The sequence below is a fragment of the Brachycentrus maculatus genome, unplaced genomic scaffold (assembly GCF_059751285.1).
Source record: "Brachycentrus maculatus isolate JH-2025_06_01 unplaced genomic scaffold, ASM5975128v1 h1tg000141l, whole genome shotgun sequence".
In the NCBI taxonomy this organism is placed as follows: Eukaryota; Metazoa; Arthropoda; class Insecta; order Trichoptera; family Brachycentridae; genus Brachycentrus; species Brachycentrus maculatus.
Window position 1 is genome coordinate 66,457 of NW_028280894.1, and position 15,079 is coordinate 81,535.

The 15,079-nt window shown below is 53.8% G+C and overlaps 6 protein-coding genes across 6 annotated transcripts; 3 read left to right on the top strand and 3 right to left on the bottom strand.

Moving 5' to 3' along the window:
- Nucleotides 1–2,889: 2,889 nt before the first annotated feature.
- LOC148309036 (histone H2B) lies at nucleotides 2,890–3,264 on the bottom strand. The gene has a single exon (XM_088260677.1). The coding sequence runs from the start codon at nucleotides 3,262–3,264 to the stop codon at nucleotides 2,890–2,892; it is 375 nt and encodes a 124-aa protein (XP_088116803.1).
- A 369-nt stretch (nucleotides 3,265–3,633) lies between these two features.
- On the top strand, nucleotides 3,634–4,008 carry LOC148309037 (histone H2A). Its single transcript, XM_088260678.1, has one exon. The coding sequence runs from the start codon at nucleotides 3,634–3,636 to the stop codon at nucleotides 4,006–4,008; it is 375 nt and encodes a 124-aa protein (XP_088116804.1).
- Nucleotides 4,009–4,923: 915 nt separating this feature from the next.
- LOC148309038 (histone H3) lies at nucleotides 4,924–5,334 on the bottom strand. Its single transcript, XM_088260680.1, has one exon. The coding sequence runs from the start codon at nucleotides 5,332–5,334 to the stop codon at nucleotides 4,924–4,926; it is 411 nt and encodes a 136-aa protein (XP_088116806.1).
- A 598-nt stretch (nucleotides 5,335–5,932) lies between these two features.
- Nucleotides 5,933–6,205, top strand: LOC148309039 (histone H4). The gene has a single exon (XM_088260681.1). The coding sequence runs from the start codon at nucleotides 5,933–5,935 to the stop codon at nucleotides 6,203–6,205; it is 273 nt and encodes a 90-aa protein (XP_088116807.1).
- Nucleotides 6,206–6,838: 633 nt separating this feature from the next.
- On the top strand, nucleotides 6,839–12,436 carry LOC148309040 (uncharacterized). Its single transcript, XM_088260682.1, has one exon. It carries the CDS (start codon nucleotides 6,839–6,841, stop codon nucleotides 12,434–12,436), a length of 5,598 nt encoding a protein of 1,865 aa, XP_088116808.1.
- A 2,191-nt stretch (nucleotides 12,437–14,627) lies between these two features.
- Nucleotides 14,628–15,002, bottom strand: LOC148309041 (histone H2B). The gene has a single exon (XM_088260683.1). It carries the CDS (start codon nucleotides 15,000–15,002, stop codon nucleotides 14,628–14,630), a length of 375 nt encoding a protein of 124 aa, XP_088116809.1.
- Between the last annotated feature and the right edge of the window lie 77 nt (nucleotides 15,003–15,079).

A 15,079-nucleotide genomic window follows, 5' to 3' on the forward strand; every position in this document is an offset into this window, starting at 1 on the left:
TGGCTGCCGGGGAGGCGGCGGCCTTCTTCGCCTTGGCGGGAGCCGCGGCCGCCTTCTTGGCGGGCTTCTTCTTCGCGGCGGCGGCGGCGGCGGATGACTTCTCCGCGGCCGGCTTCTTCTCCTTGGCGGGGGCGGCGCGCTTCTTGGAAGCGGCGGACGCGGCGGGCTTGCTCTTCTTCTTGGCCCCGCCGGCCGACGCCTTCGCCTTGCTCGCCTCCAGCTTGAACGAACCGGACGCTCCCTTGCCCTTCGTCTGCACCAGGGCGCCGGATTCGACGGCCCCCTTGAGGTACTTCTTGATGAACGGGGCCAGCTTGTCCGCGTCGACCTTGTAGTTGGCCGAGATGTACTTCTTGATGGCCTGCAGGGAGGAGCCGCCGCGCTCCTTCAGCTCCTTGATGGCGTTGTTCACCATCTCGGACGTCTTCGGGTGCGAGGGCTTCGCCTTCGGCTTCTTGGAGGCGGCGGCGGCGGACGCTTTCGCCTTCTTGGCCGGAGTCGCCGGCAGGGGGGAGGCGGCCGCGGGTGCTGCTGTGTCTGCCATCTTGCGAGTCTTGTTGCGTTGCGTTCTGTAGCGAGCGTAGAGCGGTTGCGGGGGGACGATTAGTTCCCGTATTTGTCGTCAGACGGCGCTCGTTCTCGCCTGTCGGTAAAAACCGTGTCGCGGACGGTCGGTGCGCGCTTGTCGATTTTGCCGATGAAAAGTGTTGTCATTTATGCTTAGGCGGCCGGACGAAAACCGCCCTGGCGGCCGAACGGATCCGCCCGGGGACGCGGAGCGCGGCGGGTCCCGCGGCCGGGAGGTCCCGCCGTCGGCCGGCGGCCGGGTCGGCCGGCCCGGGGGCCGGGCCGCGGCGCGGCGGACGTTTAGAGGCGCAAAAGCTGCAGGGCGGCAGCGTTGGGCGGCCGAAAGCCGGCCGCGAATGCGTCTCCCCGGCGAGCTGGCGGCCCGGGCGCGCGCCGCCCCCGTCGGGCAGGACCCGGCCCCGGGTCCGAGACGTCCGCCGGCCGCGGAGGGCCTCCGGTGGCGGAGCGAGGGCCCCCCGAAGCGGCCGGACGTAACACACGCGAACGCCGACGGACCGCCGGAGAGCGTCCGGGCCGAGAGAGAGACCTGCCTCCGGGTCGGGAGCGAATATTATCTAGTGAATTATAACGATTGATCGATCTACTAACGGCTATCGTAGGATTACATGTCGAACGAGTGAGACGCGAAAAGATAGAAGAAAAGAATAGAATTAAAAAAAAAAAAAAATACATTAATATAATAACGATCCGTCGTTTGCGAGGAATCGTATCACGAATGGGATGGATAGTAGTAGTAGTAGTAGTAGTAGAATCATCGGAAGGCGTAAGTGAAAGAAAGAAGAATAGAAGTTAGAAAAAATATAAATAAAGAAAGGAAAAAGAGGAGTTGGGAGAATGATAGAAGTAGATGAATAGAAAAGAAAGAACGAATAAAACAGACCGATAATAAGTATGAATGATTCCGGTCTACGTGCAAAATGACGCGAGCTCCGCGCGCAGTAGTAGGCTCGTTCTGTAAAAAGTGAAACGTCATCGACTTATAAAAAAAAAAAAAAAAAAAAAAAAAATCGAAATCGGGATGATGATGATATATAATCGGGTGAGATGCGACGATGATGATGATTCGTGTCGCCGTAGCGGTGCGTACGACCGACGATGACGACGATGACGATGATACGCGTGAAGAAGAACAATAATAACAATATGTGATAATAGGAATATGTATTAAATGAAATATGAAAAATAAAAACGTGTATCTACTGTTGAAGATGTGTATGTATGTATGTCGAATGTCGGGGCGAGTTCGGTAGGTGATCGGAAATGGTATTTGTAATGAGAATAGTTGTCAGGTGTATATTAGTATGCATAAAGAATGAAGAAGAAGCGAAGGAAAGGGGGAAAAAAAAAAAAAAAAAAAAATGACTAGGTAAGGTGACATGTCGAAGAGGCCCTCGAGGATATGGCACCGTACGTACGATAGTATGATAGAATCGTACGGCTTCGAGAACCGCAAGGGAGCGGAGTATCCGCACACGATGATAGTACGTAGAAATCATTGATTTTTTTTCACTCTCGCTCTCTCTCTCTATCCTTTCCTGAATTGTATTCATGTTTATATAAATGTACATATCATAATACGCGACGCAAATTTGGGAGTCAAAAAAAAAAAAACATAAAAGAAATGAAAGTGACAGCAAAAGGGTGACAGCTGTTTCGCCTGAAAAGGGTGACAGCTGTTTCGCCCTAAAACTGAAGAAGAAGAAGAAGGTGACAGCTGTTACGACCAGAGAGAACTCAAAAAAAAATCACAGCAGTTCCGCTCGGGGAAAAAAAAAAACCAAAAACAAAAAACTGCGAAAGGTGACAGCAATTTTGCAACCGAAACAACGGCCAAATAAAAAGAAGGAGAAAAAAATGTGTATATATATAATATACATGCGTACGTATATGATTTTTTATATAAAAAAAGGACAATTTTGATCGGACGCCCGGCTAATCGTGCGATAGGCAATCGCCGCGCACCGCGGCGCGGCCGGTTGCGCGATCCGTTACGGGGCGCTTATCACTGTTGCGCTTCTCGTTCTATTATCGTAGTTATTATTTACACACACATCTGTCTATAGTATAATATATTTGCAGTAAGTATTTGGATTATTCGTGTGGTGGTCCTGATAAGGACCTTTGTTAATTGCGCTGTATTAGATGGTTTAACGTAGACGACGACGGCGCTGTTGATGTCGATGATTATTATGATGATGACGATGTCGGTGTGTATAGATTACAATATTCGGTGCAGACGAATATCGCGCGTCCGTGTGCGTGTCGCGTCGTGTTTCAACGCGCTGGCGCTGGCGCTGGCGCCTACTTGGAGCTGGTGTACTTGGTGACGGCCTTGGTGCCCTCGCTGACGGCGTGCTTGGCCAGCTCCCCGGGCAGCAGCAGCCTGACGGCGGTCTGGATCTCCCTGCTGGTGATCGTCGACCTCTTGTTGTAGTGGGCGAGACGGGACGCCTCGGCGGCGATGCGCTCGAAGATGTCGTTCACGAAGCTGTTCATGATGCTCATCGCCTTACTGGAGATTCCGGTGTCGGGATGCACCTGCTTGAGCACCTTGTAGATGTAGATGGCGTAGCTCTCCTTCCTCCTGCGCTTCGACTTCTTCTTGTCCCCCTTGGAGATGTTCTTCTGGGCCTTGCCCGACTTCTTGGCTGCCTTTCCGCTCGTCTTGGGCGGCATTGTCTCTTCTTATCTCGGAATAGATGCGGCGTAGAGTGGAGCAGAGGAGTCGCGGTGGACTGTCTGTACTGTGCGGTGTGCGTGGCGCAAACTGAAAAATCGACCGTTTTTGTCACTTCGGTCGGCGCACCCAGCCAGGGCCGCCGGTCGGGCCGTCCGGGCCGGCGGCAGGGGAGGGTCCCCCCGCGGGACCGGTCCCGGCGGCGCTGCGTGCGCTTCGCGGAGGGCGTAAATAAGGTGTGTGCGCCCGTTTTCGCCATTGACTTGACTTGACTCACCTCTCGACGGTCGCAACGTGCGCGCACTCCAGCTCGCACATCCTCGCTTCGCATATCGCAGAGAACCAGTTCAGATCTCCGACCACTCGCCATGTCGGGTCGCGGAAAGGGAGGCAAAGTGAAGGGAAAGGCAAAGTCCCGCTCGAACCGCGCCGGTCTGCAGTTCCCCGTCGGCCGTATCCACAGGCTGCTCAGGAAGGGCAACTACGCCGAGAGGGTCGGCGCCGGTGCGCCCGTGTACCTGGCCGCCGTCATGGAGTACCTGGCCGCCGAGGTGCTGGAGTTGGCCGGCAACGCCGCCAGGGATAACAAGAAGACGAGGATCATCCCCCGTCATCTTCAGTTGGCCATTCGCAACGACGAGGAGCTGAACAAGCTGCTCTCCGGGGTGACCATCGCCCAGGGAGGCGTCCTGCCCAACATCCAGGCCGTGCTCCTGCCCAAGAAGACCGAGAAGAAGGCGTAAGAATGATGATTCTGCGCCCGCTCATCCTCCACTCTTCTCTCTCTACTCCCCGGACTCCTCCGCCCGTTTCATCATCATCTCGCAGAGTAGTGTACACAAAGGTCCTTTTCAGGACCGCCACATGTATTTATTGCCAATCGTTACCCGTTCGCTGATTTTATAACTATTCTCATTATTTATGTACATTTAAGAAATATATCCGAAGCGCGCTAGGACCGTTCCGTCCGTGTGCGCGGACCTGAATTGTGGTATAGTATGGTAGTACCGATATGATATGCTAGAAACACTGATAATGAAATGAATAAAAATCGCAAGTAAATGAATGCGCGATGGGTAAAGCGCCCGGCGCACGCAACTTACGACGCGTGTCAATACGAGATGATCTCGGCGAGTGTTTTTGTTTAGAATTTTCACTCGTGAAATATATGAAATTAATAAGAGTCAAAGCCTGAGTAGGGTCATGATGAGCCGTGTCGCGCTTGGACGTTAGGTAATTAAAACGAAATGCGACATGATCTCAGCGCTGAGACGATAATGAAATTAATAAATCGTACGTTCCGGTACTCTTGCGTGATTTGAATGTTTAAAATTACTATTGATTCGCGAGTAAAATACATATTAATTTATTGGAAGTTATTATTATTATTATTATTATTATATATATTTTTTTTTTTTTTTTACTCAAGTATCGAAATCATACTGCTACGAGTATCAAAATCATACTGCTGGCGAATTCGATTGTGGATGATTAAGGTGTATGCGGTCCTGAAAAGGACCATTTTTATTCGAATCGATCGACCGATCGGAACGGGTCGAGGTGACGGCCGCCCGATACCACTGTACTGCGTGTTAGTCAATCAGACCGATCGACCGACCGACCGAAAATCGTGCCGCGTCTCGTCGCATAGAGCTCGCTTAGGCGCGCTCGCCTCGGATGCGCCTGGCCAGCTGGATGTCCTTGGGCATGATGGTGACGCGCTTGGCGTGGATCGCGCACAGGTTCGTGTCCTCGAAGAGGCCGACCAGGTAGGCCTCGCTCGCCTCCTGCAGGGCCATGACGGCCGAGCTCTGGAAGCGGAGGTCGGTCTTGAAGTCCTGGGCGATCTCGCGCACCAGGCGCTGGAAGGGGAGCTTGCGGATCAGCAGCTCGGTGCTCTTCTGGTAGCGGCGGATCTCCCTGAGCGCGACCGTGCCGGGCCTGTAGCGATGGGGCTTCTTCACGCCGCCGGTGGCCGGGGCGCTCTTGCGGGCCGCCTTCGTGGCCAGCTGCTTCCTGGGCGCCTTGCCCCCGGTGGACTTGCGAGCGGTCTGCTTCGTACGTGCCATGGCTGTAGCTGAGTAGGATTCTTCTCTCTATTCGGAAAAATTTCCCGGGCGCGTCATATTTATCGAAAATACCGTCTCCCCCGTGGGGGGGGATGGGCCGACGCCATTGGCCGATTCGAATATTCCCAACCGCCGGGCGGTCGGGCGGGACGGAGGGGACGGGACGGGACGGGACGGGACGGGACGGGACGGGACGGGACGGGCTCGACGGTGAAGCGAGACGGGAGATAGAGTGGAGAAACAATCGCATCCTCCCCGGAGAAATGTGCATGCAGAAAAATTACGAAAAACACTCAAAACCTAGCCTGGAATAATGTTATGCATATAACAAACTGAGACATATATTCGCGTGACGCGATACCGAGTCGCGCCGATCCTCTCGCCTCTCGCCCTCGCTGCTCGCGCGCGAGAGTGAGACGGCGCGCGTGTCGTCGTAGCTGTCGGATCGCTCGGCGGCGAGGGGAGACGCGGGCGCACGTCTGGTGCATAAAAGCGGCCCCGGCCGGCGAAAAACGCCACACGAATCCTACACACGCACGGTAGAGCACCGTGCGAGCAGCGACTACTGTAACCGAAAAGAAGACCACACGCAGAGAAGATGACCGGTCGCGGAAAGGGAGGAAAAGGTCTGGGGAAAGGAGGCGCCAAGCGACACAGGAAAGTCCTCCGCGATAACATCCAGGGCATCACGAAGCCGGCCATCCGCCGTCTGGCCCGCCGAGGCGGCGTCAAGCGCATCTCCGGTCTCATCTACGAGGAGACGCGCGGCGTCCTGAAGGTGTTCCTCGAGAACGTGATCAGGGACGCGGTCACCTACACCGAGCACGCCAAGAGGAAGACCGTCACCGCTGTAACGGACCAGACGAAATAAGGTCCGAAAAAGGACCACATTTTAGGATATATTTAGTATATTTTGTATTGTGATAATAAAACGGAGCGACTCTGTCCGAGCAGCTGTCCCCATATTGAAACCCGCCAGACTGAGCGGGGAAAGGGGGCGTGGCTCCCACTACTTACGCTGGGGCCAACGGGAACCCAGCAGAAAAGTGGTGGGGGCCGCGCACGTAGGCAATAGGGGGACTAGCCCGGCAGATTAGCTCCGTATGGGTATAAATGTATGTATCCTTTGTAAAATAAATCATTCCATCCTGGACGACTGAACTTGGTGTTTTATTTCTCCGCTCGCTCTACCCTTCGCTACTCTACTGGATTCTCCCCCCTGGACTTGACTCATCGCTACGACCACGGACTACGAACCAGTACACACCTCGACCTACGCATCGGAATCGGATTTTGATAGAATATTTACTAGTAAATATTCTCACCTCTCGCCGCAGGACTTCAGAACTTCTGGGACTTACGCCCCCAGAAGCGAAGCGCTGCAGAAGTCACACCGCACCTATCAACAGTCTAAAGTGTGAGGTTTGGCGCCCCACATTTTTGGTCCTTCGAGCCGGATCGTGATCTTCTACAAGCTGGCCCACCCTGATCCTGCGCTACTACGATGCCGGCCTCCCTACGCTCTGGGAGGAACGCCGAGGAGCAGCCACTGAGACCCGCCTCGGAGCCCGAGGCCCCCGCTTCGGATGTGGATTCGGAAGCGGACAACACGCTGCATGGAGAGACGCGCTCTCACGAAAGCTCCAAAGGAACCGAAGACACCATTCGGAACCTGCGAGCTGAAATGCGGCGCGAAAGAGAAGAACATCGGAAGCAGATGAGCCAGCTGATGGCTCTCTTGACGGTGAAAGCGACGACACAGCCGGAGCCCGCGCAAAGTGGAGCGCAGGCTGGCCCGGGGACGTCGCGGCAACCGCATCCCGCGCAGTATGGAGCGCGGGCCCCCTCGGAGACGTCGCAGAATGGAATCACGGGTGCATCTCGGCAGGATGATGCACAACCGCGCGCCTTGAGCGTGCGCTCCGCCGCAGAGGATATGGATGCGGCGGCCAATGAAGACACTACACGCCGCACTACAAAGAGATGGGTCGAGCAACATGGCCGTGCAGAACCGCGCACGGGTACACACGATGACTCGACGGTGCGCCGTGAAAGGGACCGAACAAGAAAGGACGAGGACCCCCGCATCAGCGCTATGTTTGCGCGCCAGAGTGCGGGAAAGGCGCTGCCGGAGTTTGCCGGCAACCCAGTTGACTGGCCGTCATTCTACGACTACTTCTTGGATTCTACGGAATTATGTGGATTCTCAGACCCCGAGAATTTGCTTCGCCTACGGATCGCGCTGAAGGGGCGCGCCCGGGATGCAGTCGAAGCATTGATGGTGAAATCCAAGAACGTCGCAGAGATAATGGCCGCCCTCGAAAAGCAGTTCGGTCGGCCCGAAGTGTTGGTAAACGCAGTGTTTGAACAAGTGAGAAAGTTTCCGCGATTGACAAACGATTCATCTATGGACCAGATAGTGGACTATGCACTGACGGTCAGAAATGTGAAAGTGACGATCGCGAACGCGAAAAGTAGATACGTAGAAATGCCGGGCGCCCTCGGTGAGCTTGTGTCGAAGCTCGGGCCGGTGCTCCGCGCCATGTGGGTCCGCGATCGCGCAAGTGTAAAAGCGATACCAAAGATTGCCGACTTTGCAGACTGGATGATGGGATTCGCGGACAATGCCGCGGAGTGTGGCGCTTTGGAACCGGTGAAGGCGGTGAAATCTACGCGTGGAAAGGAAACGGTGTTCATAACGGAATCGCGTCCGTTCGCGGAAAAGAAGTGCGCTAAGTGCCGCCGCGGGGGACACAAGATAAACGCTTGCTCCGAGTTCGCTCAAATGGAGACAGCGGCTCGGAGGGAATTTGCGAGAGAGAAGGGGCTGTGCTACCGATGCCTGGACGGTAGACATCGCGTGCCCCAGTGTAGGAGTAACGTGAAGTGTGGTGTCGGCTCATGTACAGCCTCTCACCATAAACTCCTACACGAGGCTTCGCAAGAATCAAGCGCCACCGGTGGTTTGAGTTACGCCGGCGGAAATCCTACGAACGACGCGTTCGTAGGGGTAATGGCAACAAAGGATTTAGTGCTATTAAAGGTGATGCCAGTGGAAATCAGTGGGCCTAAGGGTCGTGTAGTGATCGACGCCATATTAGATGAAGGCTCTACAATTACCTTAATAGACGATGACATAGCCAATCGGGTCGGCGCCCGCGGGCGCCGCGGTACGATCTCGATCCGCGGGATAAATGGAAGCAGGGAACCCGCGGACACTCGACGCGTGCAAGTGATGATCAAGGGAAATAGCGAAATCTCGTACGCTATCGGTGCAAATACCGTACGGAATTTAAATTTACCACACGCGCCGTGTATACGGACGGAAATCGAGCGGATTTCCAACGAGAACATCGTAAAAAACGTGAAACCGAAGATGATAATCGGTCAAGACAATGCGCATATAATCGTGTCGCGAGAAGTCACCATCGACGACGAAGAGATTATGCGATCCAGGACATTGCTGGGCTGGGTAGCCCATGGAAAGGTCGCCGGTCCACCGGAAGGCGAAAAATTGGCGCTCGCGGTTACAAGTGAAAGGCAAAATCCCCGCGAGCGAAGTGATACGGTGTCGAGTCGGGCCGCCAGCGAGAGCGGCCGAGATTGCGGTTCGGTGGTGCCGAACCCGACCGCCGAAGGACGCCACGATGGATGCTGCAAGAAGATCGAAGAATTGGTGAAATCGAACTTCGCAGTGGACTCCTTAGGAGTAACTGGCGCCGTGCGTGAAGATAGGCAAATGACGCGCGCGCGAGCAATTATGCAAGCCACATCGAGACCCCTACCAGATGGCCATTGGGAGACGGGACTGCTGTGGAAAGAAGAAGGCGTGTGGTTGCCCGATAACAGGCAACACGCTTTGAGCCGCCTAGAAGGCGTAGAACGGAAGCTAAGAGGAAATAAAGAGCTTGCCGCAGCCTATCATGAAAAGATGGAAGCATACCTTCAGAAAGGGTACGCTACGGAGGTTCCCGCAAGTGAAGCGGCTGTTAGAGTACCCAGGCAGTGGTACTTGCCGCACTTTGCGGTGGTAAACCCTAAAAAACCCACCAAGATTAGGGTGGTTTTCGACGCCGCGAGCCAATACAAAGGCACGTCCCTCAACGACAAATTAATGGCGGGACCGGATCTGTTGTCTTCGCTATTGGGCAACATTTTCCGGTTCCGAGAGGGAAAAATAGCGCTCGCGGCAGATATATGCGAAATGTTCCTCCAAATAAAAATAAGGGAAGAGGATCAACGCTCGCAACTCTATTTGTGGAGAAAGAGGCCCGAGGAGGCACCACGAACATTCAAGATGACGTCGATGACGTTTGGAGCCGCGTGCTCACCGAGCAGCGCGCAGTACGTGCGCAATGCAGTGGCTGACAGGAGCCAGAAGGAGTTCCCGGAAGCGGTAGCGGCGTGCAAGTCGAAATTCTACATGGACGACTACTTGGACGCGGTGGAAGATGCCGCTACCGCAGAGAAGATGGTCCGGGAAGTATCCGAGGTGCTCCGGAGGGGCGGCTTCCGCCTGATGAATTGGGCGAGTAACGGACACGGGGTTCTCCGTTCAGTGCCGAAGGAAGCGCGCGCCGCGTCAGCCACACCTATAAGCATCAAAGAAGCCCACACAACAACGGATATCAGTGGCGAATACACCGGGAGGGTGCTAGGTATAGCATGGAAGCCGACCGCGGACGTATTCGTGTACCAGTTTGAAGACCCGCTCAGCCAAAATGAAGAGGATTGGCCCACAAAAAGGGGATTGCTGAGCGCGGTGATGCGGATCTTCGATCCTGTCGGCTTCCTCGGATGCCTGATTATCCGCTCGAAGATACTCTTGCAGGATGTGTGGAGGGCACACACCAACTGGGATGAGCGGATACGGGAAGACCACAAAGCGAGGTGGCAAAATTGGGTCGCGCAAGTCAAAGGGGTGAATTGCGCGATACCCAGATGCTCGGTCGTCGACCGACGGAACAGTAGAAAATTGCATCTGTTCAGCGACGCATCCGAAACGGCGTGCTGCGCAGTGGCATACATGACCGAATGCACCAATGAGGGGCACAAGACTACCTTCATAAGTAGTAAGTGCAAAGTGACACCACTGAAGGTGGTGTCCATTCCACGGCTCGAACTACAGGGTGCGCTCATGGCGGCCAGATTGGCGGCCACCATCAGGCGCGAGACCCAGTGCGCCGTGCAAAAAACGTTTTACTGGACTGATTCCACGACAGTCCTATGTTGGATAAGGTCGGAGCCGCGAAGATTCTCCACTTTCGTGGCGAATAGACTCGGGGAGATCGACGAGCTAACGAATGCCACGGAGTGGAGATGGGTTCCGACCCAATTAAACCCGGCGGACATCGGCACGAGGGACGGTCCGCCCATCGACTTGTCGCCCGAAGGAACGTGGTTCCGGGGCCCGACGTTCCTAAACCAGGAAGAGGATTGCTGGCCTCGGGAAAGAGAACCGACCCACACACCTGACGACAAGATATTAGAGAAAAAGGCGGACGTCTTGATGATGTCCGTCGCGGGAAACGAGGCACTGCCGGTACCTCAGAGATTCTCGTCATGGAGCCGGCTGATACGAGCGACAGCATGGATGCTACGTTTCATAAGGAAGAGCCGCCGACAAGGAGACGTCCGCGAAGTAGGCGAACTGACGGCCGAGGAGCTGGAAAATGCTGAGCTCCGGTGGGTACGTCAGTCGCAAGCGGACGCGTTCGGCGGCGACAGGGACAGCCTGGCACGGGGGGAGCGGCTGCCGGCGCGCAGCCGCCTCTACAAATTGGTTCCCCACATGGACGAGCGGGACGTGATCAAAATGGGAACGCGTCTTCAATACATAGGGGCCACAGAAGGCCAGAGGGTGCCGGTAATTCTGGACGGCACCCACTACTACACAAAACTCCTTTTGGAGGACTATCACAAGAGGGCAGGACACCCTGGGATAGAGAGAGTCCTCAGCGACGTTCGGCAAAACTTCTACGTCATAAAGCTGAGGAGAGTCCTGAGAAGCATTGGTCATAAGTGCGTGACATGCAAATTGCGCCGAGGGCGGGCCAACATCCCGCAGATGGGACAGATACCGCCGGCGAGAGTCGCCAGCCACATGAGAGCATTCACACATTGCGGGCTCGACTATTTTGGTCCGATGTGGGTAACAATTGGGCGGCGCCGGGAGAAAAGGTACGGAGTGTTGTTCACGTGCATGACAACGAGAGCGGTGCACCTCGAGCTGGCATCGTCCCTGACGAGTGACGCGGCTATCCAGGCCATAAGGAGGATGACCGCCAGAAGGGGCCAGCCGAGGGTGATACACTCCGACAACGGTACGAACTTCCACGGCGCCGATAAAGAGATGCGGGAGGCAATAGCGGACCTCCACGCCAACTCCAGACTACATGCAGAACTGGCCAACATGCAGATACGGTGGGAATTCATTCCACCGTCCTCACCACATATGGGTGGTGCATGGGAGCGGTTAGTGCGCTCAGTGAAAGTGGCACTAACGGCCGTACTTCGGGAACAGGCCCCGAGGGAAGAAACATTGCAGACAGCGTTCGCGGAAGCGGAGTTCAGCGTGAATAGCCGTCCACTGAGTCATGTGTCAGTGGACCCAAAAGATGAGACCCCGCTGACGCCGAACCACTTTCTGATCGGATCTGCAGGCGAACGAGCACACCTAGCCTTCTACCCGAAGGACGCCGAGACGGTGTGTCTAAGGAAGCAGTGGAGGATAGCCCAGCAGCTAGCAGATAAATTTTGGAGACGCTGGCTGGGCGAGTTCCTCCCAACGATGGCGCAGAGGCGGAAGTGGCTCGAGCGGGCGGAACCACTACAGGTCGGCGACGTGGTCGTCATCGCCGACCCAGCCTCACCGCGCAACCACTGGCCCAAGGGAAGAATAACGGGAACGCGCCTTGCAGCGGATGGCCAGGTCCGGACGGCGCGAGTCACCACGGCAACCGGAGAGTACGTGCGCCCCGCTGTACGACTCATCCCACTGCTGCGGAGTGATCCCCCCGCTGATGGTCCTGCAGAAGAAAAAGATGCCCCGACGACTTCGCGACGCGGCATCGGGGGGAGTGTAACGGACCAGACGAAATAAGGTCCGAAAAAGGACCACATTTTAGGATATATTTAGTATATTTTGTATTGTGATAATAAAACGGAGCGACTCTGTCCGAGCAGCTGTCCCCATATTGAAACCCGCCAGACTGAGCGGGGAAAGGGGGCGTGGCTCCCACTACTTACGCTGGGGCCAACGGGAACCCAGCAGAAAAGTGGTGGGGGCCGCGCACGTAGGCAATAGGGGGACTAGCCCGGCAGATTAGCTCCGTATGGGTATAAATGTATGTATCCTTTGTAAAATAAATCATTCCATCCTGGACGACTGAACTTGGTGTTTTATTTCTCCGCTCGCTCTACCCTTCGCTACTCTACTGGATTCTCCCCCCTGGACTTGACTCATCGCTACGACCACGGACTACGAACCAGTACACACCTCGACCTACGCATCGGAATCGGATTTTGATAGAATATTTACTAGTAAATATTCTCACCTCTCGCCGCAGGACTTCAGAACTTCTGGGACTTACGCCCCCAGAAGCGAAGCGCTGCAGAAGTCACACCGCACCTATCAACAGTCTAAAGTGTGAGGTTTGGCGCCCCACAAATATAATAACGATCCGTCGTTTGCGAGGAATCGTATCACGAATGGGATGGATAGTAGTAGTAGTAGTAGTAGTAGAATCATCGGAAGGCGTAAGTGAAAGAAAGAAGAATAGAAGTTAGAAAAAATATAAATAAAGAAAGGAAAAAGAGGAGTTGGGAGAATGATAGAAGTAGATGAATAGAAAAGAAAGAACGAATAAAACAGACCGATAATAAGTATGAATGATTCCGGTCTACGTGCAAAATGACGCGAGCTCCGCGCGCAGTAGTAGGCTCGTTCTGTAAAAAGTGAAACGTCATCGACTTATAAAAAAAAAAAAAAAAAAAAAAATCGAAATCGGGATGATGATGATATATAATCGGGTGAGATGCGACGATGATGATGATTCGTGTCGCCGTAGCGGTGCGTACGACCGACGATGACGACGATGACGATGATACGCGTGAAGAAGAACAATAATAACAATATGTGATAATAGGAATATGTATTAAATGAAATATGAAAAATAAAAACGTGTATCTACTGTTGAAGATGTGTATGTATGTATGTCGAATGTCGGGGCGAGTTCGGTAGGTGATCGGAAATGGTATTTGTAATGAGAATAGTTGTCAGGTGTATATTAGTATGCATAAAGAATGAAGAAGAAGCGAAGGAAAGGGGGAAAAAAAAAAAAAAAAAAAATGACTAGGTAAGGTGACATGTCGAAGAGGCCCTCGAGGATATGGCACCGTACGTACGATAGTATGATAGAATCGTACGGCTTCGAGAACCGCAAGGGAGCGGAGTATCCGCACACGATGATAGTACGTAGAAATCATTGATTTTTTTTCACTCTCGCTCTCTCTCTCTATCCTTTCCTGAATTGTATTCATGTTTATATAAATGTACATATCATAATACGCGACGCAAATTTGGGAGTCAAAAAAAAAAAAACATAAAAGAAATGAAAGTGACAGCAAAAGGGTGACAGCTGTTTCGCCTGAAAAGGGTGACAGCTGTTTCGCCCTAAAACTGAAGAAGAAGAAGAAGGTGACAGCTGTTACGACCAGAGAGAACTCAAAAAAAAATCACAGCAGTTCCGCTCGGGGAAAAAAAAAAAACCAAAAACAAAAAACTGCGAAAGGTGACAGCAATTTTGCAACCGAAACAACGGCCAAATAAAAAGAAGGAGAAAAAAATGTGTATATATATAATATACATGCGTACGTATATGATTTTTTATATAAAAAAAGGACAATTTTGATCGGACGCCCGGCTAATCGTGCGATAGGCAATCGCCGCGCACCGCGGCGCGGCCGGTTGCGCGATCCGTTACGGGGCGCTTATCACTGTTGCGCTTCTCGTTCTATTATCGTAGTTATTATTTACACACACATCTGTCTATAGTATAATATATTTGCAGTAAGTATTTGGATTATTCGTGTGGTGGTCCTGATAAGGACCTTTGTTAATTGCGCTGTATTAGATGGTTTAACGTAGACGACGACGGCGCTGTTGATGTCGATGATTATTATGATGATGACGATGTCGGTGTGTATAGATTACAATATTCGGTGCAGACGAATATCGCGCGTCCGTGTGCGTGTCGCGTCGTGTTTCAACGCGCTGGCGCTGGCGCTGGCGCCTACTTGGAGCTGGTGTACTTGGTGACGGCCTTGGTGCCCTCGCTGACGGCGTGCTTGGCCAGCTCCCCGGGCAGCAGCAGCCTGACGGCGGTCTGGATCTCCCTGCTGGTGATCGTCGACCTCTTGTTGTAGTGGGCGAGACGGGACGCCTCGGCGGCGATGCGCTCGAAGATGTCGTTCACGAAGCTGTTCATGATGCTCATCGCCTTACTGGAGATTCCGGTGTCGGGATGCACCTGCTTGAGCACCTTGTAGATGTAGATGGCGTAGCTCTCCTTCCTCCTGCGCTTCGACTTCTTCTTGTCCCCCTTGGAGATGTTCTTCTGGGCCTTGCCCGACTTCTTGGCTGCCTTTCCGCTCGTCTTGGGCGGCATTGTCTCTTCTTATCTCGGAATAGATGCGGCGTAGAGTGGAGCAGAGGAGTCGCGGTGGACTGTCTGTACTGTGCGGT

Excerpts from the sequence above, each read along its gene's own strand:
- LOC148309036 (XM_088260677.1), bottom strand. The coding sequence starts at position 3,264 with ATGCCGCCCAAGACGAGCGGAAAGGCAGCCAAGAAGTCGGGCAAGGCC.
- LOC148309037 (XM_088260678.1), top strand. The coding sequence starts at position 3,634 with ATGTCGGGTCGCGGAAAGGGAGGCAAAGTGAAGGGAAAGGCAAAGTCC.
- LOC148309038 (XM_088260680.1), bottom strand. The coding sequence starts at position 5,334 with ATGGCACGTACGAAGCAGACCGCTCGCAAGTCCACCGGGGGCAAGGCG.
- LOC148309039 (XM_088260681.1), top strand. The coding sequence starts at position 5,933 with ATGACCGGTCGCGGAAAGGGAGGAAAAGGTCTGGGGAAAGGAGGCGCC.
- LOC148309040 (XM_088260682.1), top strand. The coding sequence starts at position 6,839 with ATGCCGGCCTCCCTACGCTCTGGGAGGAACGCCGAGGAGCAGCCACTG.
- LOC148309041 (XM_088260683.1), bottom strand. The coding sequence starts at position 15,002 with ATGCCGCCCAAGACGAGCGGAAAGGCAGCCAAGAAGTCGGGCAAGGCC.